Source organism: Mus caroli, chromosome 7 (assembly GCF_900094665.2).
Source record: "Mus caroli chromosome 7, CAROLI_EIJ_v1.1, whole genome shotgun sequence".
Classification (NCBI taxonomy): domain Eukaryota; kingdom Metazoa; phylum Chordata; class Mammalia; order Rodentia; family Muridae; genus Mus; species Mus caroli.
Window position 1 is genome coordinate 15448409 of NC_034576.1, and position 15894 is coordinate 15464302.

General features: G+C 50.7%; 1 protein-coding gene across 1 annotated transcript in view; it reads left to right on the forward strand.

The window, feature by feature from the left end:
• The window catches only part of Zc3h4 (zinc finger CCCH-type containing 4), a 37085-nt gene extending 22761 nt beyond the window's left edge, over nucleotides 1–14324 (forward strand). Inside the window, 7 exon segments of the mRNA XM_029479476.1 lie at nucleotides 974–1100; nucleotides 2446–2557; nucleotides 2901–3010; nucleotides 5693–6051; nucleotides 6233–6612; nucleotides 9432–9680; nucleotides 10665–14324. Coding sequence (XP_029335336.1) covers nucleotides 974–1100; nucleotides 2446–2557; nucleotides 2901–3010; nucleotides 5693–6051; nucleotides 6233–6612; nucleotides 9432–9680; nucleotides 10665–12154 — 2827 coding nt within the window. The 3' untranslated portion in view covers nucleotides 12155–14324.
• The last annotated feature ends 1570 nt before the right edge of the window (nucleotides 14325–15894 follow it).

Here is a 15894-nt window from a genome sequence, read left to right on the forward strand (position 1 = left end):
TTTTTCAAGACAGGGTTTCTCTGTGTAGCCATGGCTGTTCTGGAACTCACTCTGTAGACCAGGCTGGCCTTGAACTCAGAGATCCACTGAACCTCAAATTGTTAACCAGTCTTAACTAGTGGTCAATCTCGCCAGGCCCTGTCATCTGAGGCTTTGACCAAGGCAACTCTGAGATTCGTTGTTGTTTTCTTTATTTGATCTTACCATCATTCATTCATCCATCCATTCGTTTGTGGGTGTTTTGTTTGTTTGTTTTGTTTTTTTGAGGCAGAGTTTCTCTGTGTAGTCTTGGCTGTCCTAGAACTCACTCTACCCTTAGACACACAGATCAGCCTGCTTCTGCCTCCTGAGTGCTGGGACTAAAGACATGTGCCACCACCACCCTGGCTTGTTGTTTTCTAATGAGCTCTTCTGTGAAGGCTGATCCTGTCCCCTGTCCCAATCAACCTCTTACCCATGGGCTGATCAGTATTCAGCAGTTTCTCAGAGTGATGCCCTTTTGGTACAGCCCTCTATCTAAAACCATACCTGCAGCTATCTTGAGTTTCTTTTCTTTTTTTTTTTTTTTTTTTTTTTTTTGTGTGTGTGTGTGATTTATTTATTGATTATATGTAAGTACACTGTAGCTGTCTTCAGACACTCCAGAAGAGGGAGTCAGATCTTGTTACGGATGGTTGTGAGTCACCATGTGGTTGCTGGGATTTGAACTCTGGACCTTCGGAAGAGCGGTCGGGTGCTCTTACCCACTGAGCCATCTCAGCAGCCCCCATCTTGAGTTTCTAAAGTGGGAAGGTTAACATGGTGCAGGAGAGTTTCCAGAAAAGTCTTGTCTGTTCTCTGTAGGAGGGGTGCATTCCTGCCCAGCTCAGGTGCCAGAGTTTTTCCCTCTGAGTACTGTACTGCATGTGGTGTAGTGACAGGAGCTGTCTGCACCTGTCCTGTTCTCTCTGTACTTGACGCACTCCCATCTTCTTCTGCATTACTCACAGGACGGTGGGGGGGGAAGCTACCGGCGGAGTGATCATGACAAGCCCCACCAGCAGTCTGACAAGAAAGGCAAAGTCATCTGCAAATACTTTGTGGAGGGACGATGCACTTGGGTAAGCGTACCGCCTAGGACATGTGACCCACACTGTTGGGGATGGGAAGGACTGTGTGATAGCGGCCCTTGGCACCTCTTAGAGCCAGGAGACCTCTGGGCAGCCTAGAGGACTCGGAACCAGAGCAAGCTGTGTAGACAGTCTGAGGTGTAGAGGTGCTTTCCAGTAGAAATTTTTGTCTAGTCTCTAGTGTCTCAAGTGAGTCCTCAGGGCTTACTCTGTTCCCATTACGTTGTTGAACTTGAGGATTGGACAGGGATTATTAAGGACTTATTAAAGCCTCCGGGCAGAGTCCGCCTTGGACATTGTGCAAGAGATATTGGTGACCATTTAGTAAGAACACAGCTGGCTTGTGATAGTGATACAAAGGCAGCAGGCAGGTGGGCTAGATGCCTGAGAGTTACTGCTCGCTTGGAAGTCAGGAAGTAGGTATTTAAACCTATAGACTAATGTATGAAATATGTAAAATAGCCCTCACTACTCTTAGTTTCTCTCTTTTGTTTTTTTGAGACCGAGTTTCTCTGTGTAGTCTTGGCTGTTCTGAAACTCAGAGATCTGCCTGCCTCCGCCTCCCCCAAGATTGCTGGGGTTAATGGTGTGTACAGCAGCCACCACCAGGCTTATCCTCAGTCTTGGCTGTACTGCTTTCCACACATACTTGTTTGTCATTCAGATCGGGAATCTTAGTTGGGCCTTGAGTGAATTCAAGGCTTCTGCAGTGGTCAGGGTTTCCCTGGAGACCTAGACTCTTCTTTCCACACCTGTCTTAAACCTATGGCATTTGTCACCATGGGCTGTACTTGTATAACGACTGCTGTGCTCCTGAACTGTATATCCATGGACTAGGAGGAGGCCAGGCAGTGTTGGGGCAGACCTCTAATCTCAGCTCTGGGATTCCGAGGCAGGCAGGTCACTGGCCTTTGAGGCAAGCCTGATGTGCGGCGTATCAGGTTCCCGGCTCTGGGTCTTGTCTGTCTCAGTTCAGGACATCACTTGCCCAGAAACTGTTTTGTGGACAGAACAAGAGAAGTTGGGAAATGGGGTATTGTTTTAGGCAGGTGTCTTCCTCAAAGCCAGGGTTCAGTAGGAAGGACAGAATGTAGAGCTGGCTTATGTGACAGCAAATAGTGTGAGACAGAGTAATGTGAAAGGAAGGACAGAGACGAATCAGGAAAACACAGGAAGTGAAAAGTTGAGCCTGAGCAGAAGGCACAAGCTGGGGAGCAGAGCCTGGGTTGGGAAGAATCATTGAGAGACTACTTTTTCCCAAGGGGACATGTTCTTGTCTGTGGTCCCACTGCAGACACAAGTGAATCAGAACTCACTTCGTCTTCTCTTTTTCCAGGGAGACCACTGCAATTTTAGTCACGACATTGAGCTACCGAAGAAGCGAGAGTTGTGCAAATTTTACATCACGGGGTTCTGTGCTCGTGCTGAGAACTGCCCCTACATGCATGATATCCTTTGCCGTCTTGTCTGCTGTGTCTGTCCTGTGTTGCTGCTCCTGGGGCCTTACCAGTCAGTTTTCCTTCTGCCCCTTTTATCCTCTGTCTGAGCTGTTCACAGCTTCACCTGAGGAAACCCACGTCCTCTAGTCCCTTTCTCTGTAGAGAGTCTGCGGACCCTTTCCAAGTCCAGCTCTGTGGACCAGAACTTGCTCTGGAGTTAAAGCAGCATTGAGAACAGCCACTGGCAGCCAGTGCACAACCCTGACTGTCACCTCACCTCCAAACGAAGGGGCTTATTTAATTCTTTGGGGTGGGTTCTGAGAAGAAATGTTTACCTTAATTAGTCATGAACGTGACTTTCCATGTAAGTTATACCACACCACTGGGAACTGCATCAATGGTGACGACTGCATGTTCTCCCATGACCCGCTGACGGAAGAGACACGAGAGCTCCTAGATAAGGTAATGCTTGAGGTGGCACGGGCAAAGTCCACAGGAGCCTGACACCCCTCTGTCGGCACAGACAACGTTTGCAAGATCAGAGTCTGTTGCAAGTCGCATCCATCTGTACATCACATACATTCCTTCCTACAGGAGAGGCGGGGGCAAGGGTCACAATGCTCTAACTGTAGAACTGATTCCCTAGGGGACAGTACAATGAAAGGATTGTCACCTTATGGTGTTGTGTTGTGTAGAGAGACTGAGATGCCCCAAGACTGGAAATGCCAATGTCTCCACAGTCACAGGGACTCATGCAGAGAAGGGACCAGGATCTCACAAACCTGGTGCCATTTGACACTCATCCTAGTGTCTGTTTTTCTTCCCCAGATTGGTACAGTTAGTGGGGATGCTTCCTTTTGTCATTCCTTTTGTGAGCCTATCAGCCTAAGAGCTGATGGTCAGCATCTGGTCGGTCCCTTTAGAGTGTAACCACTGGCCTGTGGAAGGACCAGCAGTGTCTGATTAGAGGCTGCCCCCTGCTGGAGGCTCAGTGTTCACACTCAGGAGCAGGAGCCCACAGAAAGGAGAAAAAGAAAAACACAAAGTGTTGAGACCTGCTTCCTTCCTGAGCTGCTTACCTCCTCGTTTGCACATAGTTCCCATGGTGAGAGTGTGCTCAGCCACCACAGTGATGTCACTAACAGACATCTGCATCACATAGGTTCACTAAGATCCTACTGCTGTTAGCTTGGCAGTCTCCTGGGAGTCTTCTCTGTTGGCTTTGTTGTATCTTCTCACCAGCACAGCTGAGTTCTTTACAGACTGCCAACTCGGCTAAATGGCCTGACCTGAGCCATGACTGTTACCAGGATGGCTGTCTGAGAAAGCAGAGACGCTTAGGGGTCAAGTTCATGCTGACATACGAGATGCAAACCTCATACAAGTCTGTCCGTGGATGCCCTCACCCCAGGAAAAGCGCCTGTTTTCTTCCTGTGTGCCAGGGTTTCAGCTGCTCTGAGGAAGACTGGCTGTTTTTGTTTGGAATAGTCTTGTGTAGTCCAGGTTGGCCCTTGAATTCACTACATATCTACAGTCATTCTTGAACCCATGATCCTTCCCTGAAGAACCCATGAAGCTCCCAAGTTCTGAGATTACAATCATGGACCACCAGGTTTTGCCCAGCAGATCTGTGGGTATTGACCAACATGTAGATTTGTGTCTGCTCTATACAATATAGACATCACACACACACACACACACACACACACACACACACACAATTTATCCAACCATTGAAATCCCTCTCTTTTTCTATAAATCTCTCCTCCCTTCCATTAATAACTGCCCATATGGTTTATGTCCCTATAGTTTGCTTTTTCAGGGTATCATAGGGATGGGGAACAGGTGGTAACTCTGTGGGAGAGCCTGTACCCCTCACTGACTGGGGAGAACAAGTGTCTTCTAAGTAGAACTACAGAGTAAAGCCGGCGGCGGGTGTGTGTGTGTGTGTGTGTGTGTGTGTGTGCAGGCTGTAGGGCATTCTTGATCTGCTTACAGCACTGGCTCTCTGCAGTTCAGTGCAGTTGTCTGCAAGGTTGAACTCCTCAGCTGATGGTTAGGTTTGTTGATCACTCACAATCATTGGTTAAAGTACATTTGTATATTTCTTGTTTGGGCAAAGCTTAAGAATTTGTGGCAGCTACCTTATTTGTGTATACAAGTGGCAAGCGGCACTTTTTTTTTTTTCTTTAGACAAATTCTCTCTGTAGTTCTGACTGTTCTAGAACTCAGTATGTACACCAGGCTGACCTTATATCCATAGAATTAGCATGCCTATCCCTCCAGAGTGCTGGTATTAAAGATATGTGCCAGCATACCTGGTGATGACTATCATTTTTACATAGATAATAGACCTTTGGATTCTAGCATCAGCTTTAATGAAAGGTTTGGTGTGACACAGCTCAGCCCTAGCAGTCAAAATGTTCAACAAGCAGTGGTCTTGCTAGTAGGGAGGCCATGTATGGAAAGGCTACAAGGGTTTGTAAGGACAATTCTCTCCATCTGTGTTGAAATAGCTGATGGGTAGTTTATGTTCTCTCCTCTGGTCATTTTCTCATGTTTGTTTGCCATGTTCATAACATTGGGCTCAGATTAGAAGACCAGGTTAGGAACAGACTCATCATCCTGTAGGCTGTAGGGTCTGTGTTGTAAAAGGCTTTACACGTAGGGAAGGCCAGCTGTAGAGCTGTCCATGTTAGAAGACATCCATAAGGGTGCCAGGAAGACTGCTTTCATCCGGTTTGTTACCCAGCAATGCCTGCTAGTGTTGAGCTTCAGGCTTGTCCTCTCTGGTAGCTGTTTCAGATTGTTAAGGGTATTGCCCGGGTTTTCACACTTGATATTGGTAGAGAGAAGTGCTCTGTGTTTTGAAGCCTTGTTGGACAAATCTGTCTCAGGTCATTAGAGGCCTATAGACACTGTAAATGGGAGCCATGGTGGTGAGGAAGGCTGTCTTTAAACTTGATCTTCCTGCCTCCTTACCCCCAGTACTAAGATTACAGTTGTGTACCACTGTGCCCAGAGGGATGAAGAAGATGAAGTTAGGTCCTAACCCTGTGTTCTAAGGCCCTTGGCAGGCGTGTGCTTTACGTTTTCAGTCTGACTTGGCAGAGCCTTCTGATGTGACTTCTTTGGTTCCCACAGATGTTGGCTGATGATGCAGAAGCAGGCGCTGAGGATGAGAAGGAGGTAGAGGAGCTGAAGAAGCAGGGCATCAACCCTTTGCCCAAGCCACCTCCTGGTGTAGGGCTCCTGCCTACTCCTCCACGGCCCCCTGGTCCTCCAGCCCCCACCTCTCCTAATGGCAGGCCNATGCAAGGTGGCCCTCCTCCACCACCACCACCTCCTCCACCACCTCCTGGACCTCCTCAGATGTCCCTGCCAACACATGAGCCACTGTCTCCACAACAGCTACAGCAGGACATGTACAACAAGAAGATCCCCTCTTTGTTTGAGATTGTGGTGCGGCCCACAGGGCAGCTAGCTGAGAAGCTGGGCGTGAGGTGAGTATATTGCCCACAGAAGCACAGGAGCATTGGCCTGGCAGGGCTCTGCCCTTGATGAAGCTGTCAGACCCCATTTGGACTCCTGGCCTCAGGCTCCAAGTGAGCACTGCAGGGTTACTGGTTGGGTGCTGCTGCCTTTCCTTAGCAGCTTCATCACAAGTACCATTTCCTCTTCTAGGTTCCCTGGACCTGGTGGACCCTCGGGGCCAATGGGTCCTGGCCCCAACATGGGACCCCCAGGGCCAATGGGGGGACCCATGCATCCTGACATGCACCCTGACATGCACCCTGACATGCACCCTGACATGCACCCCGACATGCACCCTGACATGCACCCCGACATGCACCCTGACATGCATCCTGACATGCCAATGGGTCCTGGCATGAACCCTGGCCCTCCCATGGGTCCTGGTGGCCCCCCAATGATGCCCTATGGTCCTGGAGACTCCCCACATTCTGGAATGATGCCTCCTATCCCGCCAGCCCAGAACTTCTATGAGAACTTCTACCCGCAGCAAGAGGGCATGGAAATGGAGCCGGGTCTTGTTGGAGATGCAGGTATGTAGGCGACAGCTAGGCTGTAGAGCTGGGCTCACCAAAGTGGGATGGAGATCAGAAGTGGCTTTTCTTCCTTGTCCAGTCTTACAGCAGCATTCCAGTCCCATTCCCATTCTATAGGTGTTTTAAGTATTATGGGACCCTTTGCCTTGTGGGAGCCAAAGGACTCTTGTGTTTGTTGTCAGTGTAGGAAACAGTACTCAGATTTTAGCATCAATCCTGAGCAAGGCAGAAATACCTTAGGAAGCTGTGCTTATGGTGCCTGGGATCAGTCAGAAGGAAGGCAGGTGCCCTAGACAAGGCCCCTCTTCTGGGTAGTGGTGGGCTCAATAACTGTGCTTGTCTGACACCATTGGCTGGACAGGTTCTTGCCTCTGTCCTGTGCTGTGAACAACCTCAGTGTCCAGTATAGTCAAGGATAGCTGCTGTGGCTGACTGTGGGAAATTCAGAAAGGAGGAGGGACCTGCCCCAGGCCAAAACTCAAAGAGTGTGTGTGGTCTCTGTCCTTGCTATAGTTGCATTTTAGTGGAGGGAACCAGACAGATGGCTCATTTTGGCATTAGCCATTGTTAGAAAATAACATAAGATGGTGTAGAGTAGAGGGATACAGTCACAGCCCTAGCAGGAACAGTCATCTGAGAAGGCGGCCAGGTACCACCGCTGGCCAGCTTGTCTGAGGGAAGCAGAGATGGCTATGCATCCATCTATAATGGAATGAGACATACGCAGGTGTGTGTCACCGTGGAATTGCCAGCTCTACAGAGTAGTAGGGGACAGCAGGACATGCATTCTTGTGGAGGATACGGTGAGACTGCCAGTCAGCCAGCACAGTGGTGGGAATTTCCAGGTTCTCAAGCAGTTGCTGTGACAGATGCACCTAGGCAGAAGCCGGGAGTAGCCAAGAGTACAGAGACGGGTCACGTGGTTTGGAATTGGCAGGTTGGAGCGGATATGACCTGTATGTATGTGCTGTGTAGGTCTGGAAGGAGCAGCTGGGAGAGTGGGTGCCAAGTATGGGCAGCCCTTTACCCAAGTTCAGCTCTTGTGTTGGATGTCAGGATCACTGCTGCCTCAAAGCACAAGGAGCCTGTGTGGGAGCATACGTATCCACAGTGTATTCACAGTGCATGGTAAAGAGTGGATTTCAGGAGATGCTGGAAAAGACAGGCCACCGAGGTTAAGGGAGGTGCTGTTGCCTGTCCTGAGTTAGTTGTCTTGGTGATGGTAGGTGACTCTGCAGCGAAAGTGAGCTTATAATGTGAGCTCCAGGACCTACTCTTTGGAGCACAGAGCTGCTGTGGTTTCTGTACATTGGCCTTCTGGTGACTGATGTTTTATGAAGTGAAGCCTCAGCCTGTGTCCCCAGCTCCTCATTAGAGTAGCTGGAGAGAAGAGTTCATGTACTGACTAAATTCAGACCCTGGCAGCAGTCCACCTGTCACTGTGTGAGATCTTACCAGTTTTGCACTTTGTGATATATATGTGTATGTGGGGTGCACATAAGCAGTATGCAGGTATGTGTAGGCCACATTGACCTATTTGTCAGTTGGTCACTGTACATCTAAGGCAGAGACTCATTTGAACTTCTCGTATTGCTAGCTAGATCCTGGGACACCCTGCCTATTTACCAAGTATTGATGTTACAGGCCACGTCACGCCTTGACTTGCTTTATGTTGTAGTGGCAATCCAGTTGTGTGGCAGTAGCCCACTGAACCATCTTCCGAGTCCCCAGTTTTTCTGTTTAAACTATTTAAAATACCAGACTGCCTCTTTTGGTGTAATGGACCACATCTGTAATACTTACTTAGTATATTCTCTCAGCGGGATAAGAGTCATATCACATGTGCAAGAGACAGAGTTGACTCTTGACAAACCTGGCACTATAGCTCACCACCCTACACTCCAGGGACTCCCAGTGAGACAGTGATGTTGTGTTTGCTGTACATAGCAGAGCTGGTTGGAGAGGGAGGGAGGGAGGATTTGCTGTGGCCATGCAAGGGGAGCTGCCGTGCCCTCGAGTGCTCAGTAGCTCTGCTGTCAGAAATCCTTAGAGGACAGAGGGTGGGGACTCAGTCCTGAGCTAGACTGAGGTGTTAGTGTGCTTCGTTCTCTTCTGGTTCTGCTTCTGGAGGTACAGTGGCTTTCTCACAGGCATGTCCAACCTGCAGTGTGGGCACTGCATGCAGCTGAGAGAGGCTGGGCCTGTAGCACAACACAAAATCTTAAACTTAACTTAGCATTGTGACTATGCTGGGCATCATGGCACATGCCTGCAATCCCAGCACTTGGTAAACAGAGACAGGTGGATCCCTGTGAGTTCTAGGACAGCCAGGGCTGCATAGTAAGCTCTTATCTCAAAAATGAACAAAATTAGAACTTTTGTGTGTGTGAGAGAGATGTTTACTTTGATTACATGCTTTCTCAAGCATGAACTTGGTAGATGATAACATCACAATACAATGTTGGACATACCTGCAAGAAACCATGAGACCTCTCATGGCAGATGATAAACCAAGCCTGCTTCCTGTGAGGACAGCAGCAGCTACCCAGCCTGAGAGGGATATAGCCTGTCTACAGGGATCCTGCCTGAGGTGTATGCACGCAATTATGCTGACATCCATAAGCATCCATCATGTCCTCCCTGAGCCTCATCCTTCCCCTGCCAGCTGGCCCACTGTGGGCTCCTGCTGGACTCTCAAGGCTCCCATGCCTGGGGAGGAGGAAGGGACGGGTGGCCATCCTCATCCTCACACTTGCCACAAGGCTTGGCTTTTCCAACGGAGGCCTTCCCGACACAAACCCTCTTCCCTGCCACAGAGGACTACGGGCACTACGAAGAGCTGCCGGGGCAGCCTGGGGAGCCCCTCTTCCCTGAGCACCCTCTGGAGCCTGACAGCTTCCCCGAGGGAGGGCCCCCAGGCCGGCCGAAGGCAGGCGCCGGTGTACCGGACTTCTTGCCCTCGGCTCAGAGGGCCCTGTACCTGAGGATCCAGCAGAAGCAGCAGGAGGAGGAGAGAGCGAGGAGGCTGGCTGAGAGCAGCAAGCAGGACCGGGAGAATGAGGAAGGCATGTGTCCCCCGGCAGGGGCCCAGCCGGCTCTGTGCAGGGACGAGGTGGGGGGCACCTAGGCTGGGTGCTGTGTCTGAAAGTAGCTTGGCAGAGAGGCCCTGTCCTGGGCTGCTGCTTCACGCTGAGGAAATAGAGGCCAGGGCTGCTCCTCTGTATCTTGGGTTCAGAAAACTCCTGACTCAATGGAAGAGGGTGGCGGGCTGGTTCCTAGCTTAGACGGTGCATTTCCTGAAGACGCTTGAGAGACATTCTCATGGCCTGATCCCTAGGTTACAAACTTGAGAAGCCAAAACCAAAGAAGGACCAGCCAACCATAGAGATGCAGATCATGAGTGGTGTAGTCACAGGCTCAGGTGGTCACCCGGTGGCTTCCACCTCAGGGCTGAATGGAACAGGGCTCTCTGGAACTTGGGAGCAAGCTAGTGGGGTCAGCAGGAGGAAGGACAAAGTCGGTGGCTCCCTCCTGGGCTCTTGTTTGTGATTGTACTTGCCCTTCCCTGACCCCTGAACCGCTCTGAGGGGCCAGGGGATGCGTGTGTGAGCTGTCAGCATGGCTCTTATCCAAACTTCCAGAGAGAAGTGCCTAGTGCTGGTCTAGCCATATTAGTCTGCTCGGAGGGTGGGAAGAGGCCGTCAGGCTGGGGTCGGGGGACTAAGGCCCACCCCTACCCTGACTTAATGGTACCTTACCTCCATTTCCTAGAGTGTCTAGTAGGCAAGTTGATGACAGAACTTTCTTGGGTGATTGCGAGATATTCAGGTCAGACTGCCTACCAGGAGTGGTACTGGTCTGAGAGAGAAACCACGATAATGTCACTGCCCAGAGCCAGGCCATGTCATCCCCAGCTCCCAGCTGGGGCCATTGGAGATGCTAGCTGAGCTGTATGAGCACAGAACCACACATCAGGGATACCTAGGGGGTACAAGAGGGCTGTGGTATGCAGCCATTCATCTTTCTCTGTTTGCTCTGCTCTCTCTCAGGTGACACTGGAAACTGGTACTCGAGTGACGAGGATGAAGGGGGAAGCAGTGTCACATCCATCCTCAAGACCTTGAGGCAACAGACGTCAAGCCGACCCCAGGCTTCAGTCGGGGAACCGAGCAGCAGTGGGCTGGGGGATCCCCGTCTCCAGAAGGGACACCCCACAGGAAGCCGGCTGTCTGACCCTCGCCTCAGCCGGGACCCCAGACTCAGCCGCCATGCAGAGACTTCAGGAGGGTCTAGCCCAGGGGACTTGGGGCCTTCTGACCCTCGGTTGGCTCGTGCTCTGCCCACCTCCAAGGCTGAAGGCAGCCTTCATTCCAGCCCTGCAGGCCCTAGCAGTTCAAAAGGTCAGCCCCCTGCAGAAGAGGAGGAAGGGGAGAGAGCCTTGCGTGAAAAGGCGGTGAACATTCCCCTGGACCCTCTGCCTGGACACCCACTACGGGACCCTCGCTCTCAGCTGCAACAGTTCAGCCACATCAAGAAGGATGTAACCCTGAGCAAGCCGAGCTTTGCTCGAACAGTGCTCTGGAACCCTGAAGACCTGATCCCCCTGCCCATCCCCAAGCAGGACGTGCCCCCAGTGCCCGCTGCCCTGCAGTCCCTACCTGCTCTAGATCCTAGGCTACACCGTTCCACACCCTCTGGGCCTCCAAACACCCAGCAGCGTCCAGGCTCCACAGATCCCAGCACNTCTGGCTCTAACCTACCTGACTTTGAACTCCTCTCTCGAATCCTCAAGACTGTCAATGTCAATACCCCTGGTCAGAGTGAAAAACCCAGTGACCCTAGGGTGCGGAAGACCCCTACTGACCCCAGATTACAGAAGCCAGCAGATCCTGTAGCAGCCTCCCGTGCAGCCAAGCCCTGTCCCACCGAAGCATCGCCTCCTGCTGCCAGCCCAAGTGGGGATTCATCCCCACCGGCCACGGCTCCCTATGACCCCCGAGTGCTGGCTGCTGGTGGCTTGGGCCAGGGCAGCAGCAGCGGGCAGAGCAGTGTGCTGAGTGGTATCAGCCTATATGACCCAAGGACTCCCAATGCAGGTGGCAAAACTGCAGAGCCAGCTTCTGACACAAGTGCTCAGCCCAAGGGTCCTGAGGGCAATGGCAAGGGCTCAGCCTCCAAGGCAAAAGAGCCTCCGTTTGTCCGAAAGTCTGCCCTGGAGCAGCCAGAGACAGGGAAGGCCAGCACAGATGGGGCCACAGCCACGGACAGATACAATAGCTACAACCGGCCCNGGCCCAAGGCCACAGCAGCCCCCACTGCTGCCTCATCCACCCCGCCCCCTGAGGGGGCCACACCCCAGCCTGGGGTACACAACCTGCCAGTGCCCACTCTCTTTGGGACTGTAAAGCCGGCCCCCAAAACAGGCACAGGGAGCCCATTTGCTGGCAACAGCCCTGCCCGTGAGGGTGAGCAGGATGCAGGGTCCCTGAAGGACGTTTTTAAAGGCTTTGACCCCACAGCCTCCCCCTTCTGCCAGTAGTGTCACTGGGGGGGCCAGTGCTCCCTCCACTCCACCACCCTCCCAGGGTGACATTTAAGGGCAGCAACCAGAGTTACAGGCGGGAGGTGGGGCAGGTGGGCAGGGTGTTCTTTCTTCACATTTTTCTTCCCTTTTTTCCCCTTTTTTAAATAGTACTTTCTTTGAGTCATAAATTGTATCTAACCATCTTGGGTTCTGGTCAGTGCTGCAGGCTCCTGGGCTCCCCTCTGCCCAGTGAGCAACTTATACCCTGCACTGGATAGTGGCAAGTACCCAGCCTGGGACTTCCCTGGAACTGAGGGAAGCATAGCTGTCTGGGAAAGCACTGAAGGCCACTCACCCTGTGCTGCTGGAAGTTTGACAGAACCACATCACATTGTGGAGAAGCTGGTGCAGGAGTTCCTAGAGCCCCAGGGTCAACTGTCCTCTCTCTAGCATGCAGCCTGTGACAGCTTGCTTCAGGACAAAGCAACAGTGAAGTGAGAAAATGTCAACAGGAGAGAAAGGGCCCGGCAACCCTCAGGCCCTAACCTGCTTGAGCCTGTGCATCCCACATCCTCCGTCCGTCTGTCCGTCCAGGGTTTGTCCTGAAAGTGACACCCTCNGGCTCAGCGGGAAACTCTTGGTAGACAGACCTGTGGACAGCAGGCCTGGCAGGAGTGGGACAGCCCCTTGAAGCATTCTCCCTCAGTATTACCTACCCTGTGCCACTGGCCTGNCCCTCGAGACAGCTCAAGGATCCGTGGTGTGGCCACCTGCCAGACCCCCAAGGAGAGAGGCCAAGAGTGGCCCTGGCAAAGTGTGTCTGCTAGCTGCTTCCACACCCTTAGCCATGTTATCTGTAGAGTACCGGATAGTGTTTGCCTTTTCCTCCCAAGCGGACAGAAGCTGGGCGTCAGTGATCTGTTGTGTTGGATTAATGGGGCCTGAGGAAATAGCAGNTGTCCAGCTGATGTGTTGGGNCTTTTCTAGGAAAGGGACCAAGCCCCTTCAAGTGGGGAGGCCCAGAGTTACCTGCCAGATCTCACATAGCGGAGGCGTTTCCGCAGCAGCCACCACTAGCNTCTTTAGGGCTGGCCTTGTCCAAAGAATGGGGGTGGGAGGGGCAAGGGGCAGAGACTCTCCTGTGACCCTCTCCCTAAGATTGGATCAGGGAACTGGGTAAGACCTGCAGACCATTTCTCTCTGAGTCACTCACCAGGCCCTACAAGTCCGCTTTCTTGCAGGCTGCCTCTTTTATATTGGGTCTCTTGGCCCAACTGCTTCCTTCTTGTTAATAAGGAGACCTGACACACACAGCCAGTGGATTCCCCTCCACCTCGGGAGGGGACAGGCTCCCACATCCCATCCCACCCTCCACACCCCAAAGAGAAATCCCTTCAAAACAGTTTGGGGCCTGTAGCCAGGGTGGGAGGGGCTTGTGCCCCACAGCCTCACAACCCTTGGGGTCAGTGCACCAAGATCAAGTTGGTTTGTTTGTCTTGTGTTTTTTATTTTGTTTTATTTTCTTAAACAATCATCAATGAGATTTGTCTTTGGGCCCCAGCCTTGGCCACGAGGCCCTGAGGCCAAGGCTGGGGCCATGGTGAGCGTAGGATAGGTAGGATGAGTACAGTGTGGCAGTGTTTGGGTCCCTACACCCCTTTGAAAATCCCCTTTTTTGTAAAAGCCAGGCTTGGTAGTGGGCACCTGTCATCCCAGCACTCAGGAGGCAGGGTCAGGAGGATTACAGGTTCAAAGCCAGTCTGGTCTATATTAGAAAAAGAAAACTGTCCTTTTNCTAAAGAAAAATTAAATGAATTTTTAAGGCTGAAATCTGTGGGTAAGATGGAGTCTGGAGCTTTCCTCTTGGAACAGTTAACCGAAGACCCTCATGGGCAAGGACATCCTCTTGACTCCCCACTCACCATCAGGCCACACTTTTAAAGAAAAATTGTTCTCTAACCAGGATTGTAACAAATGTGTAAATAGTATTTCTGAGTTGAAAGTCGATGGTGCAAATATGTATATAACGTACTGTATTTTTACAATGATCGTCGCATGGCTCTCCCGCCCCCTTTTGTACTCAGTATCTGTCTTCCAGAAACCTCACCTGCCTTCTCTCTCATGTGGTCTCTTAATCCAGTAATTGTATTACTGCCATTAAAGGATGCAGTTATTTTAAACAGTCTGTGAGTCTAGTCTCGTCTCTGCCCTGTCAGGGAGCAAAGGAGGAGGTGTGGGGTTGTCTGGGTTCTGGTTTGTTCATGACAGTGAGATGAAGCCCAGGGTTTCATGACACTCCAATAACAGTGATAACCAGTGCAGATGTGCAGGCATGTGTTCCTAGCACTTAGAAGGCTAAGGCAGGACGGTGCGGAGTTTGAGGCCAGCTTGGGCTAGACCTGAGGGAAAAAAAAATCAGTCATGTAAGACTTCATATAACTAGAACCCTGATTATACATACAGAAATGCATGCAGGCTGCCTGTGGCTGTATTTACCCACCTACTGTGCTCTCAGCCCTCTGACAGTCTCCAGGTTGGCCTTGAATTCCTGAAACTCTGCCTTCAATTCCTGTGTGCTAGGTTTCTAGGTACACACTAACAAGCTAACTACCATCTCTCTGTGTATGTGTACAGAATGCACACACCCTTACAAATATTACCCTACTAAAGATGGTTTAACTTGGCTTTTAACAAATTGTGCTGGTTCAGTGAACTTTGAATTTGGATCTTTGTCCAGCCTAGCAAGCCTAGGTTAATTGTCCTTTATTTATTTATTTATTTATTTTTGAGTTTCATTGGCCTTCATATAGCCAAGGATGATCACGAACTCATGAATTTCCCATCTCTTATCTTCCAAGTGCTAAGGCATGTGGCACCTTACCAGGTGTGTGTAGGGCTCTATGCACACTGAGCAAGTATTGTACCAACTGAGATATATCCCCAGCCTAGCACTACACAGTCACATTTGTGGTGCTGGGATCAGGGAAGAGAGTTGCAGCTGGAAGCCAGCCACAGATGTTCAGTCTTAGCATGGATTAAGAGAAATGTGCTGATGTGTCCAACGCGTGTTCCTCAGCATGGTAAGGTAAGACATGCTAACTGTTCTTCAGGGGGTTAGGTGCAGTGATGGTTTGAGTTTTTGTTTGGTCTCTTTTTCTTGTTCTTTATTGCTTGTATAGTTCTATCATAGATGTGTCTCACAAGGCCTGGCTGTTCTACAGCCTTTTTAAAAAATAGTTTAATTAATTAATCTATTTAGATTTACTTATTTTATTTATATGAGTACACTGTAGCTGTCTTCAGACACACCAGAAGAGGGCATCAGATCCCATTACAAATGGTTGTGAGCCATCATGTGGTTGCTGGGAATTGAACTCAGGACCTCTGGAAGAGCAGTCAGTGCTTTGTTGTTGTTGTTTTGTTTTGTTTTGTTTTGTTTTGTTTTGTTTTGAGACAGGATTTCTCTGTGTAGGCCTGGCTGTCCTGGAACTCACTCTGTAGACTAGGCTGGCCTCGAACTCAGAAATCTGCCTGCTTCTGCAAGTGCTGGGATTAAAGGCGTGTGCCACCACTGCCCAGTTTCTTTTTTCTTTTCTTCTTTCTTTCTTTCTTTCTTTCTTTCTTTCTTTCTTTCTTTCTTTCTTTCTTTCTTTCTTTCTTTCTTCTCCTTCTCCTTCTCCTTCTCCTTCTCCTTCTCCTTCTCCTTCTCCTTCTCCTTCTCCTTCTCCTTCTCCTTCTCCTTCTCCTTCTCCTTC